The 13,858-nt window shown below is 41.5% G+C and overlaps 2 protein-coding genes across 2 annotated transcripts in view; one reads left to right on the top strand and one right to left on the bottom strand.

Annotated features, from left to right (window-relative positions):
• The window catches only part of LOC139418947 (uncharacterized), a 349,701-nt gene that overhangs the window by 175,933 nt on the left and 159,910 nt on the right, over positions 1–13,858 (top strand). The gene's annotated exons all lie outside the window — the stretch shown is intronic.
• On the bottom strand, positions 112–7,841 carry LOC139418929 (uncharacterized). Its single transcript, XM_071168717.1, has 3 exons — positions 7,365–7,841; positions 6,440–6,570; positions 112–4,637 (listed from the first exon to the last, which is right to left on the bottom strand). The coding sequence occupies exons 1-3, from the start codon at positions 7,624–7,626 to the stop codon at positions 3,462–3,464; spliced, it is 1,569 nt and encodes a 522-aa protein (XP_071024818.1). The 5' UTR covers positions 7,627–7,841; the 3' UTR covers positions 112–3,461.

The following is a 13,858-nucleotide window of genomic DNA, read 5'->3' on the forward strand; positions in this document are numbered from 1 at the left end:
AATGTGCCCACTCTGGTCTTGGCACATGCGCTCTAGCTAACAGCTCGCACATACAGTGGAGGTTGGCTATCTACATTATGAGATTATTATGGATAAGAGCGATATTATTTGTCAAACGGCAGCCAAGCATCAATCATGTCACCAGAATAAGACCCTCGATATTTATTGGAAAGGAGTATCTTGCACATTCACCACCATGTTAAGTTCATAATTTATTTAATCTGTAGCCTAATAAACTCCATGCTTTCCAGAGGAGTTTCCATTTAGCTTGGCAAATTTGTCAGAGGATGGGCAGAGGGGGAGAGAGAGAACAAGAGAGGAATATCCTGGAGTGCTGGATATGAGGGAGGATGTAAAGGATGCATTGAATGCACCATTTACAATGGCAGAGATGAAAAGGACAATAGGTAAGGCTGGGTTAACTTCAACTGGGAAAGATGAGGTGTGCTAGGTTATGTTGTCCCATCTTAGTGATGAGGCACTGGGTACGGTTTTGGTGTTGTACAACAAAATCAAATCAAATGTAATTTGTCACATGCGCTGAATACAACAGGTGTAGGTAGACCTTACAAGCCCTTAACCAACAATGCAGTTAAGAAAATACCCCCCAAAAAGAGAAGAATAACAAATGATTAAAGAGCAGCGGTAAATAACAATAGCGGGGCTATATACAGGGGTTACCGGTACAGAGTCAATGTGCAGGGACACCGGTGTCGAGGTAACATGTACATGTAGGTACAGTTATTAAAGTTACTATGCATAGAGAATAACAGAGTAGCAGAAGCGTTCCAGGGGGGCAATGCCAATAGTCTGGGTAGCCATTTGATTAGCTGTTCATGAGTCTTATGGCTTGGGGGTAGAAGCTATTGAGGAGCCTCTTGGACATAGACTTGGCGCTCCGGTACCGCTTGCCGTGCGGTAGCAGAGAGTCTATGACTAGGTTGGCTGGAGTCTGACAATTCTTATGGCCTTCATCTGACACCGCCTGGTATAGAGGTCCTGGTTGGCCGGAAGCTTGGCCCCGGTGATGTACTGGGCTGTACGCGCTACCCTCTGTAGTGCCTTGTGGTCGGAGGCTAAGCAGTTGCCATACCAGGCAGTGATGCAACCCGTCAGGATGCTCTCGATGGTGCAGCTGTAAAACCTTTTGAGGATCTGAGGACCCATGCCAAATCTTTTCAGTCTCCTGAGGGGAATAGTTTTTTTTGTGCCTTCTCCACAGTGTGGGAGGAGGGGAAACTACCAGGCAGTTGGAAGGAGGCAGTAGTGGTACCAATCCGGAAGCCGGGGAAGGACCCAACAAGCTAACATCATATGTATGTAAGATTATGGAACATATGATTACAGAGAGGCTAACTTACTTCCGGGAGAGCAGGGGGCTACTATCGCCACATCAGAGTGGGTTCAGGAAGGGGAACTATGGACCCAGTGCTCTACTTAGAAGCAGAGGTCAGGAAGTCTCAGGTGAACAAGGAGACTGTAGTAGCGGTCGTTTTTGATGTGGAGAAAGCGTATGTTATGTGGAAGGAGGGGTTGTTAATCAAGCTTGACATTATGGAGGTAGGAGGAAGAAAGTACACTACTGTTCATGTTTGGGGTCACTTAGAAATGTCCTTGTTTTTGAAAGAAAAGCACATTTTTGTCCATTAAAATAACATCAAATTGATCAGAAATACAGTGTAGACATTGTTAATGTTGTAAATTACTTTTGTTGCTGGAAACAGGTGATTTTTAATGGAATATCTACATAGGTGTCCAATGGCACGTTGTGTTAGCTAATCCAAGTTTATCATTTTAAAAAGGCAATTGATCATTAGAAAACCCTTTTGCAATTATGTTGGCACAGCTGAAAACTGTTGTTCTGATTAAAGAAGCAATAAAACTGGCCTTCTTTAGACTAGTTGAGTATCTGGAGCATCAGCATGTGGGTTCGATTACAGGCTCAAAACGGCCAGAAACAAAGAACTTTCTTCTGAAACTCGTCAGTCTATTCTTGTTCTGAGAAATTAAGGCTATTCCATGCGAGAAATTGCCAAGAAATGGAAGATCTTGTACAACGCTGTGTACTACTCCCTTCACAGAACAGCACAAACTGGCTTTAAATAGAATAGAAAGAAGAGTGGGAGGCCCCGGTGCACAACTGAGCAAGAGTACAAGTACATTAGAGTGTCAAGAAACAGAAGCCAGTCTCAACTTCAACAGTGAAGAGGCGACTACGGGATGCTGGTCTTCAAATTACAGGAGGAGGTAGATTTATAAATAGTTTTCTTGGTATTAGAACTATATTTTTGTCCAGTTAGTGCAAGTTATTTCAATATATTTAGTATAGTTTTATCTAAAAAAATAACTTAATGTTTCACCATTTGGATTTTTATGAAATTTCACTGAGGATGGTCCTCCATTTCCTCCTCAAACGAGCCTCCACTGCTGCATAAACTGGTAACATTATTTGATAACTGGTTAGATGGTGTTATGCTTTCCCAAAACTTTGGTCTACATTAATGTAGCTGGAAGTTAGGTGTTGATAGCAACTGGCTGACTCATGCAGTGCTAACGTTAGCTAGTAGTGGAATAGGTAACCAATTGTCACACTTGAGTAAAAGTAAAGATACCTTAATAGAAAATGACTCAAGTAAAAGTGAAGGTCACCCAGTAAAATACTACGGAGTAAAAGTTCAAAAATATTTGGTATTAAATATACTTAAGTATCAAAAGTAAATGTAATTGCTGAAATATACCTAAGTATCAAAGTATTAAGCAAACCAGACTGCATTTGATTTGATTTTTTTACAGATAGCCCGGGGCACTCTTCATAAGACATAATTCACAAACAAAGCATTCGTGTTTAGTGAGTCCACAAGATCAAAGGCAGTAGGGATGACCAGGGATGTTCTCTTGATAAGTGTGTGAATTGGACCATTTTCCTATCATGCTAAGCATTCAAAATGTAACATACCTTTTGGTTTCAGTGAAAATGTTTGGAGTAAAAAGTACATTATAAATTGTCCAAAATGTAAAGTACAGATACCCCGAAAACTACCTAAGTAGTACTTTACACCACTGACGTTAGCAGGCTAGTTGGCTAGCAACCTTGCAAGCTGATTTGTAATAGTACATTCATAAAGTAAATGCAATTGAAACCAGTAGTAATGAGTGTAAACAATATTGTTTAATATAAAGTGATTTCTGTTGGAGTTTACATTTATGGGGAATAGGCTGGCTTTCCTGGGGCTTCCATCTTACGTCACACCCCGCGAAAACATCTTCCAGGATGACTTCGGCATTTTTATGGGTTTTATGTAATAACTCGAAAAATTGAAAAGTGAGGTAACTTTGCATTGGGACTTTTGATGTGTATACTAATGCAAATCCATGTTACATTCAGTTATGTTTATGCTACCTACCCTTTAATGCAGGTTTTGATTTAAACTTCAGAAGCTATCTAGTGGAAAGATTACTTTCTATGTTAATAGATTGGGATGGTTTTTCTGCTGGTGTATCCTGAGGTAGCTCCTCTCTGTGAACTTCTTCCCGCATTGCGTACAAGCAAACTGCCTCTCTCCTGTGTGGACCTTCAGGTGTATCTTCAGATTGTCCTGGCGGGAGAACCTCTTTTCACACTGGGGGCAGCTGTAGGGTTTCTCCCCTGTGTGGACCCTCTGGTGCCTCTTGAGGTCACGAGCCTGGGCGAAGCGCATATGACATTGGGTACAGCTGTAGGGTTTCACCCCTGTGTGGACCCTCTGGTGCATCTCCACCTTCTGGAGGCAGCTGAATCCTTTATTACAGAACATGCAGAGGAACCGTTTCTCTTTACCATTACCTGATGTGGCTTCCCCTCCCTGAGCCTGGGCTCTAGCTCTGTCGTTTGAGTTCAATACCTGATCGAAAAGGACACGGCCTTGTGAATCGGAAGGCTCCATCGACGTGGACACTGGGTCGCGATCCCTGAGCGAATGTAAAGGGGATTGGATTGCAACATTTGGATTGGCCTCTAAGCGTTCCCTGTAATCTAAGAAATCTCTACCCTGGGACTGTCCGTCTCCTAGGTGACCATCTGCATTCCACGTGGGAGGAACGTCGCCCTCCACTTTCACAGTCACCTCATCTACCACCATAACCTCCACTTTCTTGTCCTGGCACCCTTCAGAGTATACACTACTACTGTACCGGTTCCAGTCCCCTCTAGACAGATCGGTCTGTCTCTCTAAGCCCAAGGATATGTTGCTAGTGTCCATCTCTGTAGTGTAAGAACAAGACAGATCATCACCGCCAGTGTCTAGAGCGTCACCAACATCTCCATGGGAATAAACTGTCCTCTGGCTCTGGTGAAATACCGGTAAGTACTCTGAGCCGGGAGCAGGAGGACAGCCCAGTCTCTCTGGGTCTGATCTGTGGTCATATCCTGTGTGTAAGAGCCTGTGTGTTTCAGTTAAAGTCTCAGTGTTGATCTCTGACGGTGTTCGGTGTTCCACTGACCCGATGCTGCATCGGATCCTGGGCAGCGCTGGGTCCTCCGTGGCTACAGGGGCCGCTCTAGTCTGGGTCTCTCTGCTGTGTGGTGGGTCCTCTCTTTCAGTCTTCTCCTGCTTGACCAGAGACGATCCTCCAGGACCTGCAGCCTCTGCATCTGCAGACTGACAGGAAGAGGTGGTACAGGAGTCTAATTGGATAACAACATCGTAGGAAAGTCTCACAAGCTCCCATACCCTCCTGAGACCCAGCAATTCATTTTTATGTTCTATAATGGACATTAGTTTTTGATCGTATCGCTAAGGCCATACATGCCACTGTGTCAGGTCCTGTTGTACCTATGAGAGGTGCCACACCTTCATAATTCTTTCTTTCTTTCTTGTGTGTAATTGTGTAATTATAATTTGAGTTTGATATTCAAATTGTTTCTAACAGGTCAGGAATAGTGAAAGTTTTCAGAGCAGTGGAATAATTTTCACATGAAATAAGATCTAAATAAGAGCTTGTTAATAAATATTGTCTGTTCATATTTACTATCAATTGAGTCATAAATGGCCACTACAGATCACATACAATAAAAAAAATATGAATATAACTTTTTTTCTTTGTTTTTGCACCCCAAATGCATTTTTTGTATTTTTTATGTCCAAACTTTATGGATCTCTGGGGGCTATGGCAGATAAATGTGGATGTACATTTCAGTTCACTGCAGCTACTGACTGGAACGAGCGGCAACAAATATTCGAACTGGACAGTTAACTGAATTCTTCATTCAAAGATAACATCATGGACACTCTGACAATTGTGGCTGCTTTGTGTGATGTATTGTTGTCTGTACCTTCTTGACCTTTGTGCTGTTGTCTGTGCCCAATAATGCTTGTACCATGTTGTTGTCATGTTGTGTTGCTGCCATGCTATGTTGTCGTCTTAGGTCTCTCTTTATGTAGTGTTGTCTCTTGTCGTGATGTGTATTTTGTCCTATATTTATTTTATATCCCAGCCCCCTTCCTTGCAGGAGGCTTTTGGTAGGCCGTCATTGTAAATAAGAATTTGTTCTTAACTTGCCTAGTTAAATAAAGGTTAAATATATATATTTTTAAGTGAATAGCTTAGGGTAGTGATGGGCATTTGAAATGATTTCACAATTGTAATAATATTATATTTTTAGGAAATCCGTATTCATGCGTTTTAAAGAATGTATTTTTATTGGTTTACTTCAATGGAGATTTGAGAGAAGGTGCGCTATGCTAAGGGTGAGGGAGGGGTGAGAGAAGAGCAGGGGCCGGTGTGTGTAGCATTGAGGGAGAAAGAGAAAGTAGCCAAACCAACTCGCGCTAGTTAGAGAAACTTGTGTGCTGCCATAGTTTCTGTCATGCCATCCTGTAGTGCATGTAATGACTGCATCGTTGTAAAAAAAAAAGATAGCTAGCTACAGTAGCCAGCTAAATTAGCCAGCCGGCTAGCTAGCTAAAGTAGCAAGGCTAATTGAGGCTATTTTGCTGTGCTTCCCATCCTTGTTTACAACTCCATTCATATGAAACAGGAGCTGTTGGTTGATCATTGTAGCCTACATCTCATTTAGCCAGCTTAATTCCGTAACTTTAATTCCCTTTTGCATTGAGTAGAAAGCTCCAACTTCACTTACTACACATGGTTCCTCTTGATTGACCGACAATAACAAGCTACACCAGTGTGAAACGTCTGTAAGCTACCGGCGCAGTCTTTTTTTTTTTTATGAGGCACTCTGACATAACAGTTTTAATAAAACGTTGAATGTAATGATCTATCCTGGTAGGCTATGTAGCAGTGTCACATAGATCATTATTTAATTATAGACACTGCCTAAAAAAAAAATATTAAATGAATCTCCCTAATAATCGAATACTAACATCCGTTTGGATATTCAAATAACCATGCCCATCTCTAGCTGAGGGTAGCCTTTCTGAAATAAACTGGCCACACTAACCTCTATCAAGATAACGTGCTGGGTTGAGGTTCCACTCCCCTCATCAACAGTGATTGGTTGGTCATCTATCCATGTGTTGTGTCCCGCTCGCTTCACAAAGCTCCTGTGGCCTCCAGTGAGATGTCCTTCCCCTGAGAGTTATTGTGGGAAAAGAGGTGCTTAGTAGAGCCCGACCGATATGCGCAAGATAACTAAGTAAATTAATCTGGTGAATTATTGCCTACTATCCAAGAACAATCTCTCATGGATCCCAAGTGGGGTATACCCAGTTTACAGCAACCCCCCCCCCCCCCGGGTTTTCAGTTGATGGTACTGACCCCAGTTTGCTCCCTCGTAAACTATAATCTCGACGCTGTTTAATCCAGACACTCTCTAAACGCAAATGCGCTTCACTTGCTATATTTTTGGAAACATTTAACTTACATTTATGCGAGAAATAATATTTCAAATAAAAAATATACACTTACTGTGCACAGTTTAGCAAGTTGCACCTGGCTGTTTTCAAACACTGCCTCGGCTACGACATATCCTCTCACCTTGCGCTCGCATTTCCATTGGACCATTCCACATGTCCTGTGTTTCTCAAAATACATCCGGGTGCAACTTTGCAAGTGTACATTTTATATTTGAAAAATAATGTATTGCTTATATGAAACATTTAGTTGTACTGCCCTAATTACGTTGGTAACCAATGTATAATAGCAATAGGCTCCTCGGGGGTTTGTGATATACATGGCCAATATACCACGGCTAAGGGCGCTATCCAGGCACTCTATTGTATATTGGGCATATACCACACCTCTTCGGGCCTTATTGCTTAAATAACTTTTATCGTCTATTTGAATGGGCTAACTAAGACCCAATCCTGGGTAACACATCTGAACATGCGTACAGAGGATGGGGGCGACAGGCACTGCAAATATACCTCTTGCCATTCCTCTGTATCGGTCGAGGATCTTGACACTACTGGGACTGGCGAGGACGCGCTCCCGTGCCACCTTCAGTTCAAGTAGCTGTAGTTTCCTCTGCAATGCCCTGTTTTCTTTCTGACTTTGAGTTATTTCCAAACGAAACACTGCATATTCGTCGTCTACGAGTTTACAGATCTCTGCAACGGCTGCATTCGCTAGCACCTCCATGATGGAGGCTATTTGAGTGTGAAAAACCACACCGTCACAGTTTGCCATTGTTAACGTCAGCAACTAGCAAGCTAGATAACATATGAACAAAATCCTGTCTCCAACGCGAATTACACACTACCTGTGGTAAATTTGATGCTGTGCAGTTACATTTGTCATATTTTGAGTTCAGCGTGTTAATAAACGTCGAAATAAAAACGTTAACGGGGAAATTGTTGGTCACCGTTCACTTCCGTTTACACTTGAAATGAAATTATCTTATTGGTTGGCGTCATGGCTCAAAGGGTGTGGTTAAATGAAAAAGGTACGCGCACTGTTCTTTGAAACACGGTCCTGCTCTATATACTGAACAAAAATATAAACGCAACATGAAACAATTTCAAAGATGTGACTGAGTTACAGTTCATATAAGGACATCAGTCAATTGAAATGAATTCATTAGACCCTAATCTATGGATTTCGCATGACTCGGAATACAGATCTGTTGGTCAAATAAAAAAAGGTAGGGGCGTGGATCAGAAAACCAGTCGGTATCTGGTGTGACTACCATTTGCCTAATGCAGCGCGACATCTCCTTTGCATAGAGTTGATCAGAATGTTGATTGGGGCCTGTGGAATGTTGTCCCACTCTTCAATGGTTGTGCGAAGTTGATGGATATTGGCGGGAACTGGAACACGCTGTCATACATGTCGATCCAGAGCATGCTCAATGGGTGACATGTCTGGTGAATATGCAGGCCATGGAAGAACTGGGACATTTTCAGCTTCCAGGAATTGTGTACAGATCCTACGGTATCTCAGTGCATTCAAATCATGATAAAATGCAATTGTGTTCCTTGTCCATAGCATATGCCTTCTCATACCATAACCCCACTGCCACCATGTGGCACTCTGTTCACAACGGTGACATCAGCAAACCACGGGCCCACACAACTCCCTTAAATTTGAGGCATATGTGGCATTGTGTTGTGTGACAAAACTGCACATTTTAGAGTGGCATGCTACGTGGTCTGTGGAGACAATAAAATGCCACTCTAAAATGTGCAGTTTTGTCACACAACAATGCCACAGATGTCTCAAGTTGAGGGGGCGTGCAATTGTCATTCTGACTGCAGGAATGTCTGCCAGGGAATTGAATGTTAATTTCTCTACCATAAGCCACCTCCAATGTTGTTTTAGAGACTTTGGCTGTGCAGCCAACCTGCCACTCATGTATGGCCACTCATCACCTGTGTGATGATCATGCTGTTTAATCGGCTTCTTGATATGCCACACTGGACAAGTGGCTGGATTATCTTGGCTAAGTAGACATGCTCACTAACAGGGATGTAAACAAATGTGTACACATCATTTTAAAGAAATAAGCTTTTTGTGCGTATTGTAACATTTCTGGAATATTTATCAACTCATGAAACATGGGACCAACACTTTACATGTTGCGGTTATATTTTTGTTCAGTGTAAATGCATATTCCCATTAAACTGATTGAGATTAATTCAATTATTGTCATGGAGATGTTATTTGGATGTTTGGTATAATGTGACAAATTATCATACATGGTTGACAGTGATGGCCTATTTTGAAATGAGGTAGCCTATTCCTAATTTAAAAATATAAACAATTGATTGAAATTACGAACACAATCTGGAATGCCAAATTCAGAGGGTTTTTACACAAAATCTCCTATGATTGCTATCATTCAAGCTGAGAGCAGAATTGTTTAGAAAGAACTGTGTGTTAGCAAGAATAGAGTAGAAAATATTAGAATTAATTTATTCCATCTACATCACCTCAGTAAGATAAATATTCAACTCTCCTTGTTCTAGCCTAGGTTTACTGTCGCTCTAAAAAGTTATTTACACAACCCTGTTTCAAATGACAAGTTAATAAAGGGTCAACAAGGGTTATGTGGTTAATTACCTTATTACCCAAAGACACTTCACATGATAACTATATGTCAGCTAATGAATAGTGCCCAGACATCCCCTGTGTACATCTCAAACCACACTGCTATAATTTCTCACCGTTGTGGACACTACTATGTCTGGTAAGGTTAGTCAGGAAGGAGAAGCTCTTGTAACATAGTTGGAACGAGAAGGGCCTCTCCTTGGGGTGAACGGTCGGGTGCTCTTTCAAATAGAGAAGGGCTCGAGTGAAGCCACTTGTCTCCGTCCTAATGCTCGGCCTCACACGTTGTGATCCAGTGATTACGTGAGGAGGTAGAAGCAGGAGCCACCACCCTCAGGTGTAGAATTTGAGCTACCTCCTTGACCTCTAGCCATTGTTTGGGTGTTGTTGGGATTGTGTGCTGTGTTATAGGCTAGGTACATCTCGTGGTGAACACCCATCTTGACCCTGTCTGTATTAGTGGGGTAACTATGAGGTAGCTGAGAAAGGTTAGACCCAGGTCCAGGCTTTCTATGAACCCAGTTATCAGGCATTAGACGAGACCCTGAAAGAAAAGACAGACTACCACCAGGGGGGTCTCCCACCAAACTCTGAAGGCTGAAGCCCAGGGTGACCTGCTCTGTTCATCATGGATACTGTGGTGTTTGTATCATAGGAACAGGAGGGTCTTTCTCTATCAGCCCCAGGCCCTGCTTCATCCCTGCACTGAGACTGTGAAGAGAAGGGTCTGAGCTGCAGACTGGATCCCTGACTGCAGCCTCTGTCTCTCTGATGACCACCAGGACTGTTGTTCAGTCCACCTGTCCACTGGTTGTGTTCTGTGTGGTGGTGGAGTCTCTGTCCCTCTTGGTTTGGTCCTGGTTCCAACTCAGGAAGGAAGAGCAACGGCTCCTGATCCAGGGTTCTGATCCGGGGCCAGGGTTTATGATCATCCACCTCAGAGGTCCAGTCTCTCCCGTCATCAATACCGGATATCAGCAGGTCCTCATGGACTGTAGACTGTAAACACACATTGAACAGAAAAGCATTATATAAGTTTATATAAGAAACTCTTTGCTGTACACACAAACATGACATATTATAAAATGTTAACCACAGTCAAGCCCATCGCTAACACTGTGATTCAAGTACCTAATAATATGGAGCCATTGTAGTTTATTATAAAAAATTCCTTATGTGTTGATTCATGAATGAAGTATAATGTTTTGGTTGGCCTGAGCTAAGGGAAACTAAGTCCCTCATATTATTTTCCCCCAAAAATAATGTATTATCAGCACAGATTTGATTTTGTATTTAATTTCAACAAAATGGTCATACTCTAACATAAGGGACTTGAAGTGCAGTACTTTTATTTCACAAAATGATATGTGACAAGAAGTATACATTTTCTCACTATGGTAACACTATCTTTTGTAAATCTGGTACACTCACTTTGATAAAATGAATGTTAGAATACACTGGAAACATTCAACATTAAATTACACACAGCTTCACTACTGCATGTCAAGTAAACATGAACTTCTTAGGGATAGCCCCCCTTTTTAAAATGTTTGCCTAAAATGACATACCAAATCTAACTGCCTGTAGCTCAGGCCCTGAAGAAGCAAGGATATGCATATTCTTGGTACCATTTGAAAGGAAACACTTTGAAGTTTGTGGAAATGTGAATTGAATGTAGGAGAATATAACACAATAGATCTGGTAGAAGAAAATAAAGAAAAAAAACACCATCTTTGAAATGCAACAGAAAGGTCCCTGTTCCAGCCATCACTCTGGTTGTAATTCCGATGGTGTCCACAAGATGGAAGCAGTGTATGTGCAAACGGATAACTTGAAGTATGAGTTAACTACAAGAGATTTAGTGTGAAGTTACCCAGGTACATTTGGGCAAATCGTAAAGGAGACATTTGCATTCATATTACTTTTTTATGCAAGAATATCATCAAATATCATCAAAAATATCATCAACCAGTTTTCATAACTTCATAACTCTGAATATTCTTATAATTTTTGTCCGAAAGGAAAAGGCATGCTGTCGCAAAAGGTTAGCACCTACATTTTGCAACATACAGGGTTTCCGGATACTCCCGTAAAGCCCAGCTCATTGGCAATCTAGCTAGCTGTGTTTGACCCCGATTGGTGCTTATTTGACAAAGATACAGTCAATCAAATGAAGACCGTCATCTGCGAGCCATAAAGGCGTAGCTCTCTGACCAAATTTGGTGTCCTATAGGATATACTATACCCCTAATGATATAGTGAAGTCTAGTTACGTTTTAGGTTCTCTGAGGATTATACATACAAACGTGATTTGACCGGTTGAAACAACGTTTAGGGTTAGATTTTCACAGATTCCTGTCTTTGCAAATTGAACAAGTGGAAATACAAAATCAATCGTGCATGCTATATGGACCTTTTTAGGATATGAAAAATGATTTTATCTAACAAAACAACACTTCATGTTATCTCTGGGATCCTTTGGATAATACATAATAACAAGATTTCAGAATGTAAGTTCACATTTCACCTTCAGAGGTGAATTTATCAAACCTATCGCGGTGAAAAAAAGTGTTTTGTTGTTTGGAGCTCTCCTCAAACAATAGCATGGCATTTTTTCGCAGTAATAGCTATTGTAAATTGGACAGTGCAGTTATATTAACAAGAATTTAAGCTTTCAGCCGATATAAGACACTTGTATCGAGTTTTGTTGTTTCTCTAAAATCTGCGATCGTGACGTGACACAAGGAGCTGCATGATTTACAACTGTCCCGTCAACGGGACACTTATCCCTAAGGTTTTTTAAGGCACTATAATTTCCTCATAAAATACCTGCATCAAACAACAGGACAGGGTTGTCACTTTTCATCAGTGAACCATTTATACAGACACCATCACACCAACCACCACCATATCATCTACTCTGCCTCATTATACTATACAGTACCAGTCACAAGTTTGGCCACACCTACTCATTAAAGGGTTTTTCTTAATTTCTCTACATTGTAGAACAATAGTGAAGACATCAAAACTATGAAATAATACATTTGGAATCATGTATCATGTATTAAACAAATCAAAATATGTTATATTTGAGATTCTTCAAAGTAGCGACCCTTTGCCTTGATGACAGCTTTGCACAGTCCATGTCTACTGACTGTAAGAGATACAGAGTGAGAGGATGTTGGATCAATAAATATGATATGAGGACCCTGCTATGGAGCATCTTCTGATTGGGCAATGAGGGATTGCTATGAGTTTTATGCAAACATGCTAGTTGATTTGATTACTTGATACTATTTAATGGTTTGATAATTCAAAGGCATTATCCCACACTTAAAAACAAATTAATCAAGACCTGGGCCCGTATCCAGTCTCAGAGTAAGAGCGCTGATCTAGGATCCCCACCTGTCTTTACTGTATTGACCTGTATTGGCTCTGACCCAATGCCATTCAGACAGTAGTTCACAGTGGGCTCACCTCAGTGAGACTGTGTGTGGTCCTGTGCTGCTCAGATGGCTACTCTGTGGATTCAGGAGGTGTAGTAGTCTGGTTGTCCTCCATGACCATGGTCCCCCAGACCCTCCTCGCACCCCTCCCCCTTCACCAGCAGCACGTCTGGACCCCCCTCCTCCTGGAAGAGGAGCGGCAGGTAGTCTAGTGGTTAGAGCGTTGGGCCAGTAACCGAAAGGTTGCAAGATTGAATCCCCAAGCTGACTAGGTAAAAATCTGTCGTTCTGTCCTTGAACAAGGCAGTTAACCCACTGTTCCTAGGCCATCATTCAAAATAAGAATTTGTTCCTAACTGACATGTCTAGTTAAATAAAGGTAATAATATTTGTTTTTTAAATAGCCAGGTGATACAGATTACAGACATAGGTACGTACACACAGACAAACACTTTTCTAACATGTAGTATTTACCCATCCCCACTACGTTTGAGTCCTATGCTGTAATTACAGAATTACTTAATTGTTGTTAAACCCATCATGGTGGACATAAATATGTTGTGGGTAAATTTGTTAAGTTAAGTCATCATCAGACAAACCTGACTAAACTATTTTGAAGTGTACATGTAACCAAGTTAAGAACGTACCGTAAGCTCACTCCACAGCTACCTTGAAATGTTGCAGATGAAGCCATTCTAGAGGTACCTGTTGTATGGTGAAGGAGTTTTGCACGTTGTCAAGGAGGCCAGTCATGAGTGTTGCAGATGATCACTGGTTCAAGCCCAGTATGGGGCAGTCAAACAGTGGAGGAAGCTAAGCTGTTAGCAGCATATGGACTCCCTTTACATAGAGTAGTTGTTTGTTAGTGTGGGTATGTGTAGGTATATTTAGTAAGTGTATATTGGTTATAAAGCGCTGCTGTGTGT

Source organism: Oncorhynchus clarkii, chromosome 10 (genome assembly GCF_045791955.1).
Source record: "Oncorhynchus clarkii lewisi isolate Uvic-CL-2024 chromosome 10, UVic_Ocla_1.0, whole genome shotgun sequence".
Lineage (NCBI taxonomy): Eukaryota > Metazoa > Chordata > Actinopteri > Salmoniformes > Salmonidae > Oncorhynchus > Oncorhynchus clarkii.